Source organism: Brachyhypopomus gauderio, chromosome 3, assembly GCF_052324685.1.
Source record: "Brachyhypopomus gauderio isolate BG-103 chromosome 3, BGAUD_0.2, whole genome shotgun sequence".
NCBI lineage: Eukaryota > Metazoa > Chordata > Actinopteri > Gymnotiformes > Hypopomidae > Brachyhypopomus > Brachyhypopomus gauderio.
Window position 1 is genome coordinate 28,992,080 of NC_135213.1, and position 17,706 is coordinate 29,009,785.

The 17,706-nt window shown below is 51.2% G+C and overlaps 3 protein-coding genes across 5 annotated transcripts in view; 2 read left to right on the forward strand and 1 right to left on the reverse strand.

Moving 5' to 3' along the window:
• Positions 1 to 13: 13 nt before the first annotated feature.
• Positions 14 to 4,489, forward strand: LOC143510998 (tectonic-3-like). Of its 2 annotated transcripts, XM_077000962.1 has the most exons (14): positions 16 to 781; positions 854 to 968; positions 1,067 to 1,167; positions 1,478 to 1,599; positions 1,920 to 2,028; positions 2,222 to 2,334; positions 2,594 to 2,632; positions 2,729 to 2,803; positions 2,926 to 3,045; positions 3,137 to 3,232; positions 3,344 to 3,447; positions 3,600 to 3,747; positions 4,000 to 4,137; positions 4,334 to 4,489. In XM_077000962.1, the coding sequence occupies exons 1-14, from the start codon at positions 481 to 483 to the stop codon at positions 4,487 to 4,489; spliced, it is 1,737 nt and encodes a 578-aa protein (XP_076857077.1). In that variant the 5' UTR covers positions 16 to 480. The 2 variants fall into 2 exon arrangements, with proteins under 2 accessions (XP_076857076.1, XP_076857077.1); XM_077000961.1 differs by having other exon boundaries at positions 14 to 968.
• Positions 4,490 to 4,540: 51 nt separating this feature from the next.
• mto1 (mitochondrial tRNA translation optimization 1) lies at positions 4,541 to 9,859 on the reverse strand. The gene is given in 12 exon segments (XM_077000960.1): positions 4,541 to 4,846; positions 5,834 to 5,991; positions 6,289 to 6,398; positions 6,560 to 6,731; positions 7,028 to 7,232; positions 7,416 to 7,564; positions 7,567 to 7,811; positions 7,979 to 8,091; positions 8,257 to 8,555; positions 8,644 to 8,761; positions 8,889 to 9,088; positions 9,175 to 9,859. Coding segments are annotated over 12 exon segments (2,181 nt in total). The 5' UTR covers positions 9,395 to 9,859; the 3' UTR covers positions 4,541 to 4,654.
• An 880-nt stretch (positions 9,860 to 10,739) lies between these two features.
• Positions 10,740 to 17,706, forward strand: part of LOC143510995 (ataxin-2-like protein) — a 15,650-nt gene continuing 8,683 nt past the window's right edge. The window contains exons 1-15 of one of the 2 annotated variants that reach the window (XM_077000955.1): positions 10,740 to 10,874; positions 11,562 to 11,598; positions 11,934 to 11,990; positions 12,289 to 12,360; positions 12,550 to 12,706; positions 13,172 to 13,293; positions 14,498 to 14,589; positions 14,774 to 14,989; positions 15,126 to 15,541; positions 15,777 to 15,863; positions 16,053 to 16,184; positions 16,272 to 16,349; positions 16,592 to 16,653; positions 17,098 to 17,396; positions 17,569 to 17,638. In XM_077000955.1, the coding sequence (XP_076857070.1) occupies positions 10,756 to 10,874; positions 11,562 to 11,598; positions 11,934 to 11,990; positions 12,289 to 12,360; positions 12,550 to 12,706; positions 13,172 to 13,293; positions 14,498 to 14,589; positions 14,774 to 14,989; positions 15,126 to 15,541; positions 15,777 to 15,863; positions 16,053 to 16,184; positions 16,272 to 16,349; positions 16,592 to 16,653; positions 17,098 to 17,396; positions 17,569 to 17,638 (2,016 nt within the window). In that variant the 5' untranslated portion in view covers positions 10,740 to 10,755. The remainder of the gene's footprint in view (positions 10,875 to 11,561; positions 11,599 to 11,933; positions 11,991 to 12,288; positions 12,361 to 12,549; positions 12,707 to 13,171; positions 13,294 to 14,497; positions 14,590 to 14,773; positions 14,990 to 15,125; positions 15,542 to 15,776; positions 15,864 to 16,052; positions 16,185 to 16,271; positions 16,350 to 16,591; positions 16,654 to 17,097; positions 17,397 to 17,568; positions 17,639 to 17,706) is intronic. The other variant, XM_077000956.1, reaches the window with a different exon arrangement.

A 17,706-nucleotide genomic window follows, 5' to 3' on the forward strand; every position in this document is an offset into this window, starting at 1 on the left:
GGTAGTAGCACGCGCGCACTGGCGCTGCGATTTTGTGCAGTCTGCGTCAACTTAAATCTAAAACAAAACGTTAACGGAGTGAAATAATACAATTTCATGTATACGCTGTGTACACACAAATAACCTAAATACTTAAATATAAACGCCAACGTTCTCCAAACGCAGTTAATACATGCATTACGGTCGCGCGTTATCTCACCCGTGATTGGCGCAATGAGGACCGAGAAACGGATGTAATCAACCGGGAGACTTCCTGGACGAAAACGGGTCCCGCTAAACACTCATATTTGATTTAGTTGCATGTTGTTTAATTCGTTTATTTGCATAAGAGGCCGTTACTTGTCTAATGAATGGTCTCCCAGACTGCATGTTACCAGCTTAATCCGGATGGTTGTCGCTCCCCGGTTACCGGATAACGGCTAGACCAGCGCGTCCGCGAGCCATGTTCACCTAACTACACCGGTGTCTGTATGTTTTCCGATGGCGACCCGGCGCCCTCTTGTTCACCTGGTCGTTGCTGTTCTCGCATTTATGCCACTGGTGATCGACTGGCAAAACGCTGAAAGCTACACAACAGAGCATCCCTCTCCGGACGGCGATGATGCGTCCATGGACAACCAGACAACTTCAGCAGCAACAGAGACGCCCACTGTCAACTTAACAGAAGCTGCTACTTCGGGGACAGTCGCCCCTTCTCTTGTCCCAAGAGCCCCGGCGGAGTCTGATGTTACTGGTGGTCCCACTGTCCCCAGCGCGGCACAGCCGATGACCAGCTCCAGCGGTACCGTCTCCAGGTGGTTAGTCTCACTAACTTTAGAAAGTATCACCGTCTCACAACATGTCTCGTCTGCAGCGTGCGCATGCGACCTCACGCCGGATTTCTGCGACATCGGCTGCTGTTGTGATGTGGGGGACTGCGGAGTGGCCGACCTGGCTTCTGTTTTCAGCGGGTGCACGCAGGAGACGAGGTGAACGTTCCCCGTAGTGTGTCAGGGATGCCGTGACCGATTTGTGGGCCTTTAGGGGATGGTCCTCGTCCACTACTGAAGTGCACACTTGTCCTCAGGTCCGGAGCGTGCGTGGACGGCTGGCTCATGTTCCGAGCGAATGTGGACCCTGCGCTCCTGACAGTCACGGACTCCCTCTTCTGTGTTCGGAGGGAGGACGGTAAGGGTCCCCTAAACGTCCCAGATCTCCTACTCTTAATCTCTGCTGACTGAACGACTGATATCTTCTTAGTCAAAGTTTGAAATGCATTTCTGTCTGTTGGCTTTCGAAAATGGGCTGTAGCCGTGTGATTCGAGTGTTGTGTGTCGATTTAATTTTTTGTTGTGTGCTGATCACTTCTAAATGTGTCTCGTGAAAGCACTTTTAAATGTGTCCTGCTGCCAGGTGATTCTAAGATAAGTAAACGCCATCCCTTTAATGTGTACCTTCTGCACTGTATGTGTGTGTTGATTTTCTTCTGTGACTGCAGAGAAGGGGGTGGTGGCACAGTCTCTGTCGGGCCCCTCGGGGGCGCCGTTCTCCATCTCCTCCCCTTATTTCTCACTGCAGGAGCCGACCACATTCTCCAGTCTCAACACAAACTTTTACAAGGTTTGATTACATATAACCACTGCCAACAGTCTCGAGACACAGGAACATATCTGTCAGTATTATGTAATAATGTACTATTGCATCTTAGACAATACATTCCTAATACAGTCCTAGAGGACCACGGGTCTGTTTACATTTTTATTCTTCTAAGACACTAAGTATCCCAGAATCAGTCACTTATTAATCAATACTGCTGGATTGGTGTTCGTGTGAGACTGCAACAGTCATGGTTTTCAGTGTCTGTCCAGTGTTGTATGCACTGTGGGTCAGCAGACCCCCCCCCCCCCCCCCCCAGCACTGAACGAAGCTCTTTGTCACAGGCTGATGACATCATTCTGACATATTACACGAACACGTCTGTAGTGAGCATTCTAAGCCAGCCGTCTCCAGGGGCAGCATCATCAACGTGTATGGACCGCAATCCTGCAAGTGAGGGTTTATTTTCATGATGTTCCACTTCAGACAAGAGCTAATACGTGTGTGTAGAAACAAGGCTAAAATGTGTTACCAATCAAGATTCTAGCTTTTTCCTTTTAATAATAATAATACAATAAGGAAATCCTGTGATACACAATACACTTCCTTTATGTCACTGAAAAGAATCACTCCCTCCCTCCCTCAGAGTTTTTGCAGTCCAGCTCTTTGTTCTGCTCACGAGCTGTGAGTGCTGTGTCCTGTATGAGAGACAGCAGTCTGAGTGTTCAGGCCTACTACACAGCTTTCAGCATCCTCAGGGTAGGTTCTCCATAAGGGTGGCGTCTCCCTCCATTCATCATTAGCACCTGCACCATCCTACTCAGTGCTGTACGACAGGCAGGTTGTACCTTCTTGTAGAAACGTTTTCTGATTGGTTAGCATGTCCTGATCATAGTTAATTTTTAGTTGTTGACTACAGAACCCGTACAACCACAGAGCCGTTTTTCTTTGGAAGAATACCTTTTTGAAAGTGAAAGGTTTTGCATTCTTTTAAAAATTGCTCATCTCTCCTTTGCAGATTCCACGTCCTTCAAAAATAGACATAGCAAATCTGACGGTAATTTTTTATTACTGTACTGACATATACCAACTCTACGTTCTGATGGAAATCTCTTATAACTATACTGACAGCATGTCCTGTGTACTGCTATAGATCCCAGTCATCCCACTGTCTCAGCAGCCTCAGCCAATTCAGCACAATGGCTCCTGTTTAAACATGGTGTCAAAGGTTGGTGCAAGGACTTCTGGGTGATGTAGTTATTTTTTTCTTTTGGTTAAATATAACTTTCCTCATGGTCAGCCTGGTGTGCATTATTGCCTGTTTAAAGTGGACATACCTTGCTGTTTTAGGTGGAGTATACGATTACATACACTGGTATAGGAGAGATCACACAGGTCACACTGAAAGTGGATGTGACGAATGCTAGCTTTAACACACAACTTCTGCAGCAGCACAGTGTGCAGTTCCAGGTACATCTGCCTAACAGTCGTCCTCGTCTCCTGTTGATGGCACTACACATTGTTACGTTGTAACAGTTAATGTTTAACAATTGGGTTGCAGCTGGCCACACCCTCACCACCTCCTTCTAAGACACCATTGGTGGGCTTGACGGACGGTTCACCAGTGATTGGCTGGTTTGGTGAACAAGCTCAACCAGTATCCTTTCTAATTTTTCTATGCGAACGTTGGAAAATAATGTCTTATGTCTACACCTCATTTGTGAATATTTTGACTGATTACTGCCCAAGGCCTTTAACTGTGTGTTAGCTGACGGTGCAGGGCCTGTCTGAAGGAGGCCAGTGTTCTGTGGACCCCCTCAACCGATCTCCTGTTCTGTTTAAACACAACTCCATCACTGGCTGCACCTTCAGGTATCAACAGTGTCCACCACATTCTGTACTCATACACTGCTGTGTGTACACGGTCATGCCCTGCACAGCAGGTTCACAGCTCGGCACCAACACTGATCCACTGGTTTAGTTGGCGGTGAATCTGAGAGTGCTCTCTCCACATGCTTCTGCAGGTCTGCATCCCGTGACTGTCCTTCTCTGCGAGCTCAGCTCTACAGTATACTGCGTGGGGACGCGAACCCTGAGAGGGTTGCCATGACTGCGGGGTCCCAGCCAGACTGGAGCAGGGTCATCGTTCAGGAGTGTCCCGACATCCCTGCTGTGAGTGCTTCAGCTCAGGCACCCAGGCAGTGTTCAGTGTGTATTCATTACTGATTCCTTCAGTTTCAGGTGCAATTCACATAGAATCAGTTCATATTCGAATCAGTTATAGCACTTTTCTGCCCTTCCTTAAGGGCATCATACTGCATATATAGTCTTTATATGATGCAGCATAAGACTAAGAAAAAGCTGGGAGCTTTGTAGACGTTCACTCCATTGTTATTCCACTGCAGTTTTTTCTTCTTCCTGCAGGGGGAGCTGTGTGAGACAGGGTGTCTCTTGCCTGTCTCTCTGTTCGTTCAGGTGCTGTGGGCCCAGAGAGGCCTGCTCGCCCTACCTCAGAGCCACATCCTCGGAGCCAAATACAGCTTCAGCTGTCAGTTACTGCAGGTGAGCTCCGCCCACCCCCTTCACAGGCTCCGCCCACCCCCTTCACAGGCTCTGTTTATCCAGTCACCACTCCACTGACAGGTCAGGGTTATTATTAGGAGACGTCTTGTATTCTGAGCAGTCAGAAGGATGGCATATGGGCAGGCCCCTCCCCCGTCTCTAGTCTGTCTCATCTGTCTTTTCCTTCTCTTCTCAGTGTCCCATCACTTCTCCTGTGCCCGTGACCACAGAAGTGATTTTTAGTGATGCCACTGTTTACCCAGAGGCCCCCAGGGGGCAGCCGAAGCCTGACTGGAAGTTTCCGTTTGCGTTCTTCACCAGAGGGTCAGGAGAGTTGGATGGAGAGTTGTAGCTGTGTCTGTTCAATTATGGCAGCGTCTGGTTTCTTCTTGTACATACATTATCCACAGTTCATTGCTCTTATTTATCATTCGTTTTTATTTAACAAATAAACACTTTTACATAATCCCCCACTGTGCAGTCTCTATTAGTTGGTTGTAGCAGCAGTGCTGTACAGCTAGCTCTGCACCACAGCGCCCTCCTCCTGGTCTGGCTCCCGCATGCCTGTTCCTGCCCAACAGTCTCTCTTGGGTCCATGTGTCTGAGCACGTGCGGCTCTGCCCACGGTTCTGCCTGCTTTGGTAACGAAGCTGAGCAGATGGATGATGGCGGCAGGGGTCATGCCGGGTAGTCGTGTGGCTGCTCCGAGCTGAGAGGCAAAGGACAACCGTCAGAATCACACAGAAACCCCCAACGCCACACTACATCCACAACACATCCACCTCAGAATCACACAGGAACCCCAACGCCACACTACATCCACAACACATCCACCTCAGAATCACACAGGAACCCCCAACGCCACACTACATCCACAACACATCCACCTCAGAATCACACAGGAACCCCCAACGCCACACTACATCCACAACACATCCACCTCAGAATCACACAGGAACCCCCAACGCCACACTACATCCACAACACATCCACCTCAGAATCACACAGGAACCCCAACGCCACATTACATCCACAACACATCCACCTCAGAATCACACAGGAACCCCCAACGCCACACTACATCCACAACACATCCACCTCAGAATCACACAGGAACCCCAACGCCACACTACATCCACAACACATCCACCTCAGAATCACACAGGAACCCCAACGCCACACTACATCCACAACACATCCACCTCAGAATACATGCCTAGAGTCCTTAACTACAGCACTTTAACCAGACAGAGGGGAAGGAGAGGAACGGTCTGTCTCTCCAGGACAGAAATCTCAACTATTTTCTTTTTCCTTCTCATGGTCTGGTCCATGTCAGTGGATTATTTGTGGGGGTTTACAAATCACTGCTGTGCTAACAACAGGAGCATCTGAACAGCTGTGTGAGCACGTGTGGAATCTGAGGAGATGGAAGATGCAGATTTGTGCATTGTTAACACCTGCACCTTGGTCCAGTGGGAGGATTGTGACTGCAGGCCACTTGTAAACAAGCCCTTCTGAAGTATGGAGAGCGGGGATGTTTTTCCTCTACCCCGCCTCTCTTGCCCCGCCTCTTCTAATGTGGGGTTTAATCCTGGGTTTAGATAAAAAAATTTGACATAAACCCAGGCTAAAACCCCACATTCTAAAAAATATTCGGAAAACCTCTGTAAAGGTGTTAAAGCGTGTGTGTCCTCACCGTGCTGGGCCGCGCTCTGTCCAATATCTCTCGGACCTCGTCTGACAGGGACACGGGGAGGGACAGGTAGTCGATGTCCTGGGGCAGGACGAGACTCTCCTCCTCTCTCATCCTCTCCATGTCCCTCCTCTGCTTCTCACAGTGGGGCCGGTACACAGCTGGAGACACACCAGTGCTCCCAGTTACTGACGGGCCCCTAGAACCATGCTATGCTCATTTTGGTTATATCATCAGCTTTCCATATTTGGGTGTGCCTCATGGAAGTGCAGAAGAATTCACGCATGTGTGGGACTGGATGCATGTTGGATCGGAGGCAAACCCCCAACCATGCGGGCTCCTCTATCTCCAGTTTTTGTGAGTAGGAGCCAAAGGGTTGAAGATTTGTTCTGGGTGTGGAGGGTTTTCTTACTGCCTGATCCAAAGCATTAAAACAGCAGGGAGGTTTGAGGCCTTACCTTCGATTTTGATCCGCTCAGAAAATTCTAGAAATGGTGAAAAGATATCAGGGAAGGCGGACGCCAACATGTCGAAGGACACGTCTTTATACTGCAACATCTCTTCTCCACTTAAACAGAGACAAGATCACGTTTAGATAGAAGATCCATCACACGGCCAACAAGCTTTATTGAACAGACAAAGCAGTTGAATCGCTAGTGTGTAGAATGTGGTTAAAAACAGCACTACAGTTCTGTGAATTTGGGCCTTGGTGTTTTGACCACCACTGACCTCATGAGGGCGCTCTTAGTCTCACTGATGTTGACGTCTCCCAGTCTCTCTCTCCACTGGGAGGGTGAGAGCATGAGAGACTGCAGGGCACAGAGCGTGTCAGCCAGACCACTCCTCACACGCACAGCTTCCTGGTAGCGCTGCCACGAAACACAGCCCATCTCCTCAAACCCTGCAAGAGACCAGACCAGAGAGACCAGGACAGACGGGTCAAGCCATGAGTCCAGCACGGGTCTGAATGACTCAGTTATAACACTGCACACAGCATACATCTCATTTACATTTAATTTTTAAATTAGAAATTTAACAAATAAAGTTTAATGTTTGGATTTACCATCCAATCACAGATGATTAAATACAACTGCCACAAGAACTTTTTAAGAGCAAGTCATTCTGATCACAAATGACCTTGTGTGACCTTAAATACAGGCTAGCTCGGCGCTGGAGACTGCTCTGCGCTGCGTGTACCTCGGGGTGTAAGACGTAGGTCTGCGTTGTCGGGTCTAAGAGCAGTCCGAAACTCGGCACGGCTGGTGAACATGCGGTACGGTTCCGTCACGCCACGCCCCACCAGGTCATCGATCAGCACGCCGATGTAGCTCTCCGTGCGTGACAGAGACACGGGGGGCAGAGACTGGGCGGTCCGACCCGCATTAACGCCCGCCCACAGGCCCTGGGGATGATTAAGATGATTTTCTAAGGGACACTAAAACTGTTCAATTACATTAATAAATACATTACATTAATACATTAATAATACATTAATACATAAAATACATTAATAAATGATCTAGCTTTAATTATCAGGAGCAAAAGTAGTTCCTCCTCCAGGGCTTTAGGGGGCACTGTGGTGCACCTGTGCTGCAGCCTCCTCATAGCCCGTGGTCCCATTAATCTGACCGGCGAGGAAGAGTCCCTGAACGCTCTTCAGCTGCAACCAAGGGAACAGCTGCGTCGGACACACGAAATCATACTGCACGCCATAACCTGCCAAAAGAGTTGAGAACAGGTCACGTCCATATCTGTCTCCATCGTCCACCTCACTCCAACACCCCCCATACCTGCTGTCCGAATCTCCACCCGCCTAAGGGCAGGGATCTCCCTGAGGAGGAGCAGCTGCAGCTCTGGGGGCATGGTCATGGACAAGCCCTGAGGGTACACGAGGTCAGAGGTCAAGCCCTCTGGCTCCAGCCACACCTGGTGTTGCCGTCCTGGAAATCGCAGCACCTTTGACTCTATGGAGGGACAGTACCTACGAGACGGACAAAGAGAAGACTGAGGTTAGTCAGGTGTTCCAGTGTCCGGCCTGTTAACCTATTGGTGGACATCACAGATACATGGACCAATCATTACCCGAGATCCGCAGAGATACAAAGCTACCATGTTCTTGCATGATGTTTCTGGGTTTGTGGGTGGTACCTGGGGCCCTTGGTGTCCTGCTGTATGTGGGAGTTGATATGCACGCTCTCTCTCACCACCCTCTCCACCCCAGGGGTGGTGTAGGTCAGGTGACAGGGCAGCTGCTCTTCCGGCTGCCAAAGAAAACCAGTTAACATCCCACTTGTGTGTGACGTTACAGGAGCCCAACGAAGGTGAACAGTCAGTAGTATTCCACAATGTTTCATCCCACAACGAGGTACTGAAACTCAGAACTAACCAACAGCTTCTTAAGGGCTCTGTGTATTTGGTTCCGTTACCTTGCAGAGTGTGTGTGTATTGATGAAGCTGAACGGTGCTGGCTTTGGGTCAGGCTGGTGCAGCCGCGTGAGCGAGAAATCGACCGTGTCCTTAACAAGCCGAGGGGGCGTTCCTGTCCTTAGCCGGCCAACCTTTAACCCAAGCACCTCCCGGAGACAGCGGGAGAGTCCAGCGCAGGAGGGGGGGTCGCCCATTCTCCCGCCTGGAGAGGTGGTCTGGCCCATGAAGAGGGAACCAGAGAGGAAGGTGCCTGTGGTAAGAATGACGGAGCCAGAGAGGATCTCCTGGCCCCCATCAGCTGAGAGAAACACAGAGAGAGGCAGGGCTTCAATATCCCAACACACAAGGAAGCTACACATGCTCCCAGACTGAGGAAAGGCCCGCACCCATACAGACTCCTGTCACTCTGTGTGTTCCTGGCTGTTCTGGATCAGCAGCGGACAGCAGAAGGTCCCCCACAGAACCCTCCATCACTGTGAGCCTCGGCATGCTCAGCAGCTCTGACTACGGCAGGAAAGCAAGAGCAAAAGCAACGTGAACACATGGCCCATAATGGAACCCAAAGGCACCGCAGGACGGTCCAGGATCAGGAATATAAAGGGTTTATGCCTTGACGTTAAACTCTGGCCACCTGTATGAACTCTCTGTAGCGGCGCCGGTCCAGCTGTGCCCTGGGCCCCCACACAGCAGGGCCCTTACTGCGGTTCAGGATGGAGAAGTGAATCCCAGCCCAGTCTCCTGCCCTCCCCATCAGCCCATCCAGAGCATCCACCTCCCTCACCAGGTGCCCTTTCCCCACACCACCCAGAGAAGGGTTGCATGACAGAGCCCCTGTAGGAAAAGCACAGACAGTGGACTCCATACTGGACTCATTACTGGGCTGATATATTTTATTCCGACTGGACTCGCCACCGTACCGATGGTATGGATCTTCTGTGTTATCAGCAGTGTCTCTGCCCCAGTCCTGGCGGCAGCTGCCGCAGCTTCTGTGCCCGCGTGGCCGCCTCCAACCACGACTACGTCATATTTCAGGCGAGCCGCAGTACAAGCAGCGCGAGCCAAACTGTCCGAGCGGAAATGATGTCGGACCAACAGTGTCCGTGCTAGTGACGTGCGAGACATATATTTAACCATCATAACGGAAGAATGTGGAATGCTAAAAAAAAAGAAAGAGAAGTTATTCTCAATTATAAGATTAAACTGGTAGTTGTGTAATGCACAGGCTAATAAATGTTATTGCCGTGTTATTACACATTCAGAAAGTATATTCGTTTGGCCAAAATCAGCTATCCTAGCTACTCCATTGACAGTAAGTTAAATTTTAACACCCGAAACCTCCAACATTTACAAATTGTTGCCGTTGCTCACCGGGTCCCATGCAGGACTGATTGTTTTGTATTTAAACGGATTGATATCGCTGGGTTTTGAAACACTCAGTTTTATACTGTATCTGTTCCTCTTGCACTATGAAACGCTCCCGTAGCGCGTGCAGGGGGCCGCCATTGCTGCATGCCCATAACCGTAATAACGGTGTTAGACACGCGCATAAAACTGTTACACGGGACAAAACGTGTCCCCGAAAAGCCCAACCTAGTCCGCGGTATTTGTATGCAGTTTTATGTCAACCCACAACAGCACAAGAGTCCAATACGGTCTCAGTAAAGGTTCCGTCAATAACCCGAGCGCTCGATCACGTCTCGCGTCCTCGCGCGTCCGCTAGCTGGGCTCTCGCGTGCACGCGCATGTGCACGCCCCCAATATTCCCGATCAACGCTACTCGCGCACGGAGCGGAGAGGCACCGATCGACCGCAGGGGTTTCTCTCCTGAAACCCGAAGATAACGATCACAAGTAAACATTGACAGGACCACCGACGAAGTAAGTTCCGTGTGATCGCTGGGGCTCCGTTAACGAAACGTGAACCGTCCGACAAACGAGACGGCGACGTGTAGGAGCGCGTGCGCCGCACAGTTAGCCAGCCAGCTAGCACTTAGCTAACGAGCCGTCCCGCATATAAGCGGGAATTCTGTCGTTGGCAAACCGACGAGCTTAGTTATGAATTGTGCTTTGGGAACGTAAGATAATATCACCGGTTAGATTATTTCTCGCGGACAGAAAGCTGAGTGTGACGCCACGACGGTAGAAACGTCCCGTTTAAGCGGAGCGCGTGACTTCCGGCGAAGTGCTGGAGCCACAGTGTCGTGTAGTGACCGGCGCCTCCGGTCTAACGTGGCCTCGGTGGACGTGGGTGTGTTTTACGGTGTGTGTGTGTGTGTGTAAGGTCAAAACAGCCGCTCGTGCCTCGACCTACGGCGGGAAACCGGGGGTCACCTGTGAGTGAGGTGACGGAAGCCGCTCAGACACGGCGGCGGTCAGAGCGACCTGTGCCGCGGAGCGCTGACTGAACCTCGCCGGTTGTACTAACGGCGGTGTCTCCACTTCCAGCGGTGCGCAGTGCCTGCTCGGGTCGTCGCTCGGCTTCACTTCGGGGACTCGGCCATGCTGAAACCGCAGGCGGGCTGTGGGGGGCGGAAACCCTCCAACGGCTCCTCGGGCTCCGTCACTACGTCTTCCACGGCCACCGGCGTCAACGCCAGCAGCAGACCGCCTGTCGGGAGGTAAGTGATGGCGGGATGTGTCCTCGGGAAAGGTCGGTGATTGCGCCCCGTCGGAAGGGCCTACCGGTCCGAGCAAAGCCTCCTCCAGAAACGTAAGACGAGTGGGAGGGGCTAGAGCAGGCGCCATGCCCAATGAAAAGCCGAGTTTCTTGATCGACACGTTGATTGCCCAATCCGTGTAACAGAGTGTTTGAGTGACATGATTACGGCGAATTGGAACACGCGCGAGGAAGAAGAGTGTTTTGAGCGATGCCTCTTTAAACCAATGACGGTCCACGCTGCGCTTCTCGTGGGCGGGACGACGTCGCCGTGTTTTTTTCCGCCACCAGCTCGTGGCTGAGGGGCTCAGCGCTCCTAGCGCAGCCCGCTAGGATGAACAATGGCGGCCTCGCCGGTTACCATGTTTTGTTCAGAAATGTAAAAACACTTTTGAACTACCAGGTCGGGATACTCGACTGACCTCAGCAAAGTTCATAAATTGCCCAGAGTTCGTACTGTTAACCTGGTTTATATTGCCCCGAACGATTTCTTGCCGAAAAGATGGAAGGCAGACACAGTTGGTTCGTTTCGGTGCCGTTACGACAGAACGACCTCGTGAAACGTTATTAGTTACGGTACCGGTGATCTGTTATCCGTTTTAGGGACCGTGTGTCATAACTGTAACTTCTGCTTTTGTTTCTCTGACAGGAACCGGTCTGTGAAGCCTCCGTTCCACGGTTCTCCGGCAAGTTTCACGTCTTGGTCACCTCTGCTTACACGAGCACATTTAACCCTGACTGCATTCTGTCTGTTCTCTACGGGTTACTGCTTATATAATCGCCCCAGTTAGAAGACCACGCTGTGTGTTAAATGTTTGCAAGAGAGACCGACATCAAGCCGCTGTACCGTTAAATTGAGCTGTTTTTTAAATGTTTATGCCTGAGGACTTGTACAGATCTCAGTGATCCTGCTCTATTTACAACCGTATCTCTGGCACCATGACAACTTGACACAGGTAGACCAGTTGTCTGGTTGGGGTTCCCCTTGTGACCGCCGTTTGTGCTCTTGTGTACTGGTCAGGTGTTCGAGGGCATCTACAACAACGCACGCATGACCCATTTCCTCACTGCCGTGGTGGTGAGTCTCCCCCGCTGTTCATTGTATTGGCGTGTTGATGGTCTTCACTGATCTAACACCTTTTCCATAAAGGCCGTAGTACTGTGTGTCCTGTTACTTCCTGAAGGAGCACTGGTGTGATTTACAGATACAGTGTGGGTGGTTAATCCTCTACTTATGGTGGCCTGAACTCGTCACCTGCTGTTGGCTTTCATTGTGATTTATTTGCTGTCACAGACTCGGTGTAGTGTTTCTTTATTCATCATTTCTCTCTCTCCCTCAATCCATTCCTCCCTCACTCTCTCTTTTCTACCTGCAGGGCTCAACATGTGATCTCAGAGTGAAAAATGGCAATGTGTATGAGGGCATCTTCAAGACGCTCAGCTCCAGGGTGAGTGTGGATGTTGGTGCTACAGGGTGAATGGAGGGTTTAGCCCTGCACAGTTGGTCCTCTTTGTTGTGAGGCCTTGGTGGTGGATGTATTCATCAGCATTGTGTTTCTAATATTCTGTGTCTCTTTATCTCTCTCCCACTGTCTGTGTGTTTGTGTGTGTGTGTGTGTGTGTGTATGCACGCGTAGTGTGAGCTGGCTGTGGACGCGGTCCACAGACGGTGTGAGGAGAATGGTTCTCCTGCTCCTCCCAGGAGAGAGGAGATCACAGATACCATGATCTTCAGTCCAGCGGACATCGTCACCATGACCTGCCGCGATGTGGACCTCAATTACGCCACGAGAGGTGGGAGAGGGTCACCAGGGGGCAATAGTCAACCGTTGGTCAACCAATGGCGTTCTTTTGGCTCTGCAATATCTCTTGTTAGGTCTGTAAAGACGTCATTGGTTGAACAACAGTTGCCATCACACATTGTAAAGCTTCCTTATTGTTTATAATGAACCATGTCAGGAATTCCAGAGACATTATATTGGTGGAGTCTGAAAAAACATTGTGTTCACAGGATCTAACTTATTTTGGTCCTAGTAATGCAGGCCAAGGGTCATATTCTGCATCAAATGAGATTTGAAAACATGATTGAGTGTATTGAAATCAGTCTTGCATGTATAATCTGTGTTATAAAGAGCAGTATACACGTAATATAGCAGTCTGAGTGTAGTCCAGCGCTGTCTGGCCTCGCTTTGAACAGTTAACGTAGACAAGGAATGTGAACGAGGGGTCTGGTTTCTCATTTGCTCTCCTTTCTGGCAGACCCCTTCAGCGAGGTGGCTACGGGCCCGGGCCGCTTGAACGGGGAGCATAAGGAGAAGGTTCTGCAGAGGTGGGACGGCGGCGACAGCAACGGCGAGAGTTTGGAGTTGGAGGCGGACGCGGTGAGGGTTGGCAGCATTCACCCCCCCCCCCCCCCCCCCCCCCCCCACCACTACCCTGACGCTCGCCTAGTGCTGAGGCCCAGTTCCTCACAGGATTCCTCTGGTTGCCTTTGCTCGTTTTAATTCTTTTGTGTGTATTATCCATACGAAGCAACTGCTGTCTGGATTGTGTTTATGAAGCCACGGTAATAGCGGGGTTTGTACGGGTGCTTAAAATCCTGGAAAATGCTTGAATTTTAACGTTTTTTTTTCCCAGGTCTGGAAAGTGCTGGAATTTTGGAGATGGTTCTTGAAAATGCTTGAAATTCTGCATTTACTTTAACTATCTGACTATATAAGTTCGCTTAAAGAAAAAATTGCAGAGCGTACAATTAAAAAAAGGCTTCGTTAGCTCTTCCATGTATGTGTGACAACAAACCCCGGTTCTTTCTCATAATCCAAGAGCGGTTGGCTCACGAGGAATCGGCTCTTTTTGCACCCAGATGCAACATAGTTTTACCATGATTTTTTTTCTGCGTTTTTTTTATACGGCTAAATTAAAATGTTATTATTCTGTAGCATTATAAGAAGAGTCAGTGAAATAAATAAAAGCGGCTCTTTGAAGCTCTTTCACTCCCAACTGAAACAAGGAGTTTGTTTGAGACCTGCTAGCTTCCAGTCTGCTGTGTTCCCTTGCAGACACAGTGAGCCAGTAATAACAGCAATAGCATGATGGGAGGCTGCTATAGCTATCAGCTTGTGTGGGGCTGCTATTTGCCAGTCAGTTTTTGTGTTTTCCTCGTCCCTTCAGTCAGCGAAAACCACACCGATATGCCGGGAGGTTGCCAATTTAATTAGTGTTGGCTGGAAAACAAAGTATTTTTTGTTTGCAGTAGCATAGTTGCTGTGAAGTGTGGAGAATATTTTTGTGATTGATTATCGCTGAATCACAGTTGATCACGCTGATCGCCGTTATCATTTATTTACCACAGCTGAAAGGTGCTGAGAAAACTTGAAAATGGGCCTTGAAAGTGCTTAAGAAGTGTACCTTGTAAAAGATGTATGAACCCTGAATAAACGTGTTAGTACTCACAGTTAGTAATAAAACTTTAATGCTGTTGTTTCTACCGGTTTTGTGAAAGTGTCTTTGCAAACACCAGCTGAAGCTTGTGGCCTGGTGGCCTCCGCTTAAACACATCTCATCTGAACCCATCTGGTCTTGCAGTCAAACGGTTGGGATGCCAACGAGATGTTTCGGTTCAACGAGGAAAACTACGGCGTTAAATCCACCTATGACTCCAGCCTGACCCTGTACACGTAAGTCCGAGCAGCTGCTCTCCTTCAGCTTTCTTGACACCTCTCCAGGGGGTGGGACCACGAGAAGCCATGCCCTGGCTTTGCTTTCAAGCTGAGCGGAAACACCAGGCAGAAAGTGCTTGCTGTTGGCATCTAACCTGCTTTTCTCTCTCCCCCTCCCTCCCTCTCTCTCTCCCTCCCCCAGAGTTCCTCTGGAGCGTAGTAGCTCGGAGGGCTATAAGCAGCGTGAGGCGAGGGCCGCTCGGCTGGCCAACGAGATCGAGTCGAGTGTTCAGTATCGCCAGCGGTTGGCGCTGGAGAATGACGAGGGGCGGAGTGAGGAGGACAAGTTCAGCGCGGTGGTGCGGGACGCAGCGGAGAAGGAGCGGGGTCGGGACAGTCCCGGCAGCAGCAACAACAGGTACGCGGGACAGTCCTGCTGCTCAAGAGCGGACACAGCTGAACGAGCTGGTGAAGTGAAGTGTGCTGCTGTTATGTCTCAGTTATTCTCGTTTGTTTCTCACTACCCCTCCCCCATTTCTTCCCTCCTATTCCAGAGAGGGCCGCTACATCCCTTTACCTCAGAGGGTGAGGGATATGGGCGTGGCTGGTGGAAGTGGGCGGGGCGACCGGGACAGGGTGGAAAGAGACCGAAGTGGCCGCGTGGGCGGAGCCTACAACCCCAACCGATCCACACCCCCGAGCTCGTCGCCACGGCCACCCATGTCTACGGCGGGAGCCCTGCCCTCTCTGTCAGCAGAACGGGCCGGTCCCCTGGGCAGCAGGGCAGGGTTTAACATGGCCCGCTCCAATGAGGGCGCCATGCTGGACTCGCACAGCAGCTCCACTACGCCCAGTACACACACACCCCCCCACACACACCCCACGGTGCCTCCCACACACACGCCCCCACACACACACTCTCACACGCCCCCGCACACGCTCTCCGACGCAAGCAGGACTGTCAATGGGGGTGAGTCAACTGTGTGTGTGTGTGTGTGTGTGTGTGTGTGTGTGTGTGTGTGTGAGTTTGTCATTTGTCAGTTCTGGGTTCCTCATACGTTGTGCTCTCCTGCTCTATGCCACCTGACGGAGCTCCTCAGTGCTGTGGGAGGTTGTCCAGGTGGACAGAGCCGGGTGTCCTCAGGGACCCTTACACCAGTGTCCATATCAGGCGCAGTACGCCCTTCTGTGTGTCTGCCTTGCAGTTACGTCCAGAACGTCTCCCAAGTCTGGGCGCCCCCTGCAGGCCACCAGGCAGAGTCGCGGCTCTGCTGGACACAACGTCACGCCAGGTAGCATGCCACTCGCCACTCACACCACTCACTACGCACACACTCCACACACACACACACGCCACTCACCACACACACGTCACACACGCCACTCACCACACACACACACACACACACACACACGCAGCACACACTCTCCACACTCGCCACTCACCACACACTCTTCACCCCTCCCCTTCTTTCTTCCAGTCTCTCGTTCTCCCAAATCAGACGGCCCCTCCCACGACTCCTGCTCCCCCGCTGCCGTCCACGGCGATACCATTCCTGTTTCCATGGCGAAGCAGAAGCCTGCAGGCCCCGCCCCACTCTTCCCCGTAGATGGTGAGTATGGAGAGGGCGTGTCCTCTCTGGCAGACCTCTCTGTTTATACCTTTCACCTCTGACCTTTGTGTTCCATCTGTCTTCTAGTGAATGAAATTCTGAGCTCCACAGGCAAGGACAAACCCATCGAGAGTCCTTCCAACACAGAGGAGACCAAGAGCAAAGGTGTGTGTGTGTGGGGGGGGGGGGGGGGGGGGGTGTATAATGTGTGTGTGTGTGGGGGTGGGGGGGGGTATATAGTGTGTGTGGGGGGGGGGGGTATATAATGTGTGTGTGTGTGGGGGGGGGGGTATATAATGTGTGTGTGTGTGTGTGTGTGTGTGTGTGTGTGTGTGTGTGTGTGTGTGTGTGTGTGGGTTCAAACTGAGGTGTGTTCTGAATCTCTGAATCTCTCTTGCTCTCCTCAGTCCCCTCAGCACAGCAGAGGTCACAGATCGAGGAGCTGCGCAAATTTGGCAAGGAGTTCCGGGTGAGACCTGAGCTGCCATAACCGTACAGCACACAGCAGAGCCTCTACCGCCCCCTAGTGAAGCACTCCGTACTGCACCAAACATACTGAAACCTCTACACTACAAAACAACACTTTCTATTTCACTATTCTTGAGTACTTCTCAAAGACCCCTGTGAGACTCAGACGCTGGTGGTCTTATATGACACCATGTGGTGCGGTTGTAACAGAGGTGGTATTACCATCTCCCCTTCCTACACACGTCACAGTAACGTATGTTTCACTGGACAGACATGGACAGGGTCAGACACACACCAGGCAAGAAAACATTGAAAAGCCACTGAGACTCAGTCAAGTGCATTTCTCTCTGTCCTCTTTCCCCCTCTCCTTCTCTCCCTCCTTCCCTTCCTCTGCCCTCCATCCATCTCTACTCTCTCCCTCTTTCTTTATATCACTGCTGTCCAGTTGCAGTCCAGTCCCAGTGCATCTTGTTCAGCCCCGCCCCCTGCAGCAGACCCTCCCAGTGCCACCTCACCTGGCACGGCAAGCCCCGCCCCTGATCCCAAACATAACCCCTCCCCCAACCAGACACCCAGCCCGCAGCCGGAGCCTCCCGCCCCTACGTCGCCCGTGAAGGAGGGACCCGCCCCAGTCGCCAACAGCCAGCCAATCACAGACGGGCAGCCGGCAGGGACGCCCCAGCCTGCCAGGACCCCGGGAACAGAGGAGTCCAGAGCGGAGGCGGCGATGGAGGGCGTGGCCGAGTGAGTGCGGGCATCTCGTTGGTGGCAGACGCTTAATTAGATCTGGAGGTGTTTTCGTGTCGTTTGGATTATGGTCAGAAAGCTCGTTTGTGAGCGTGATTTTAGGGTGACTGAATCTACACTGCAAACTTTTGGAGACACTTTACCGTATTTATTTTTCTTCATGTTCAAGTCAAGTGAAGAAGTCCACACTGAACCCCAATGCCAAGGAGTTCAACCCCAACAAAGCCCCAGTGACACTGGTAGGAAACCCAGCAGTGACACTGTAGGAACAGCACTGTGGAAGAGCAGTGATGAGGAAGTCACATTA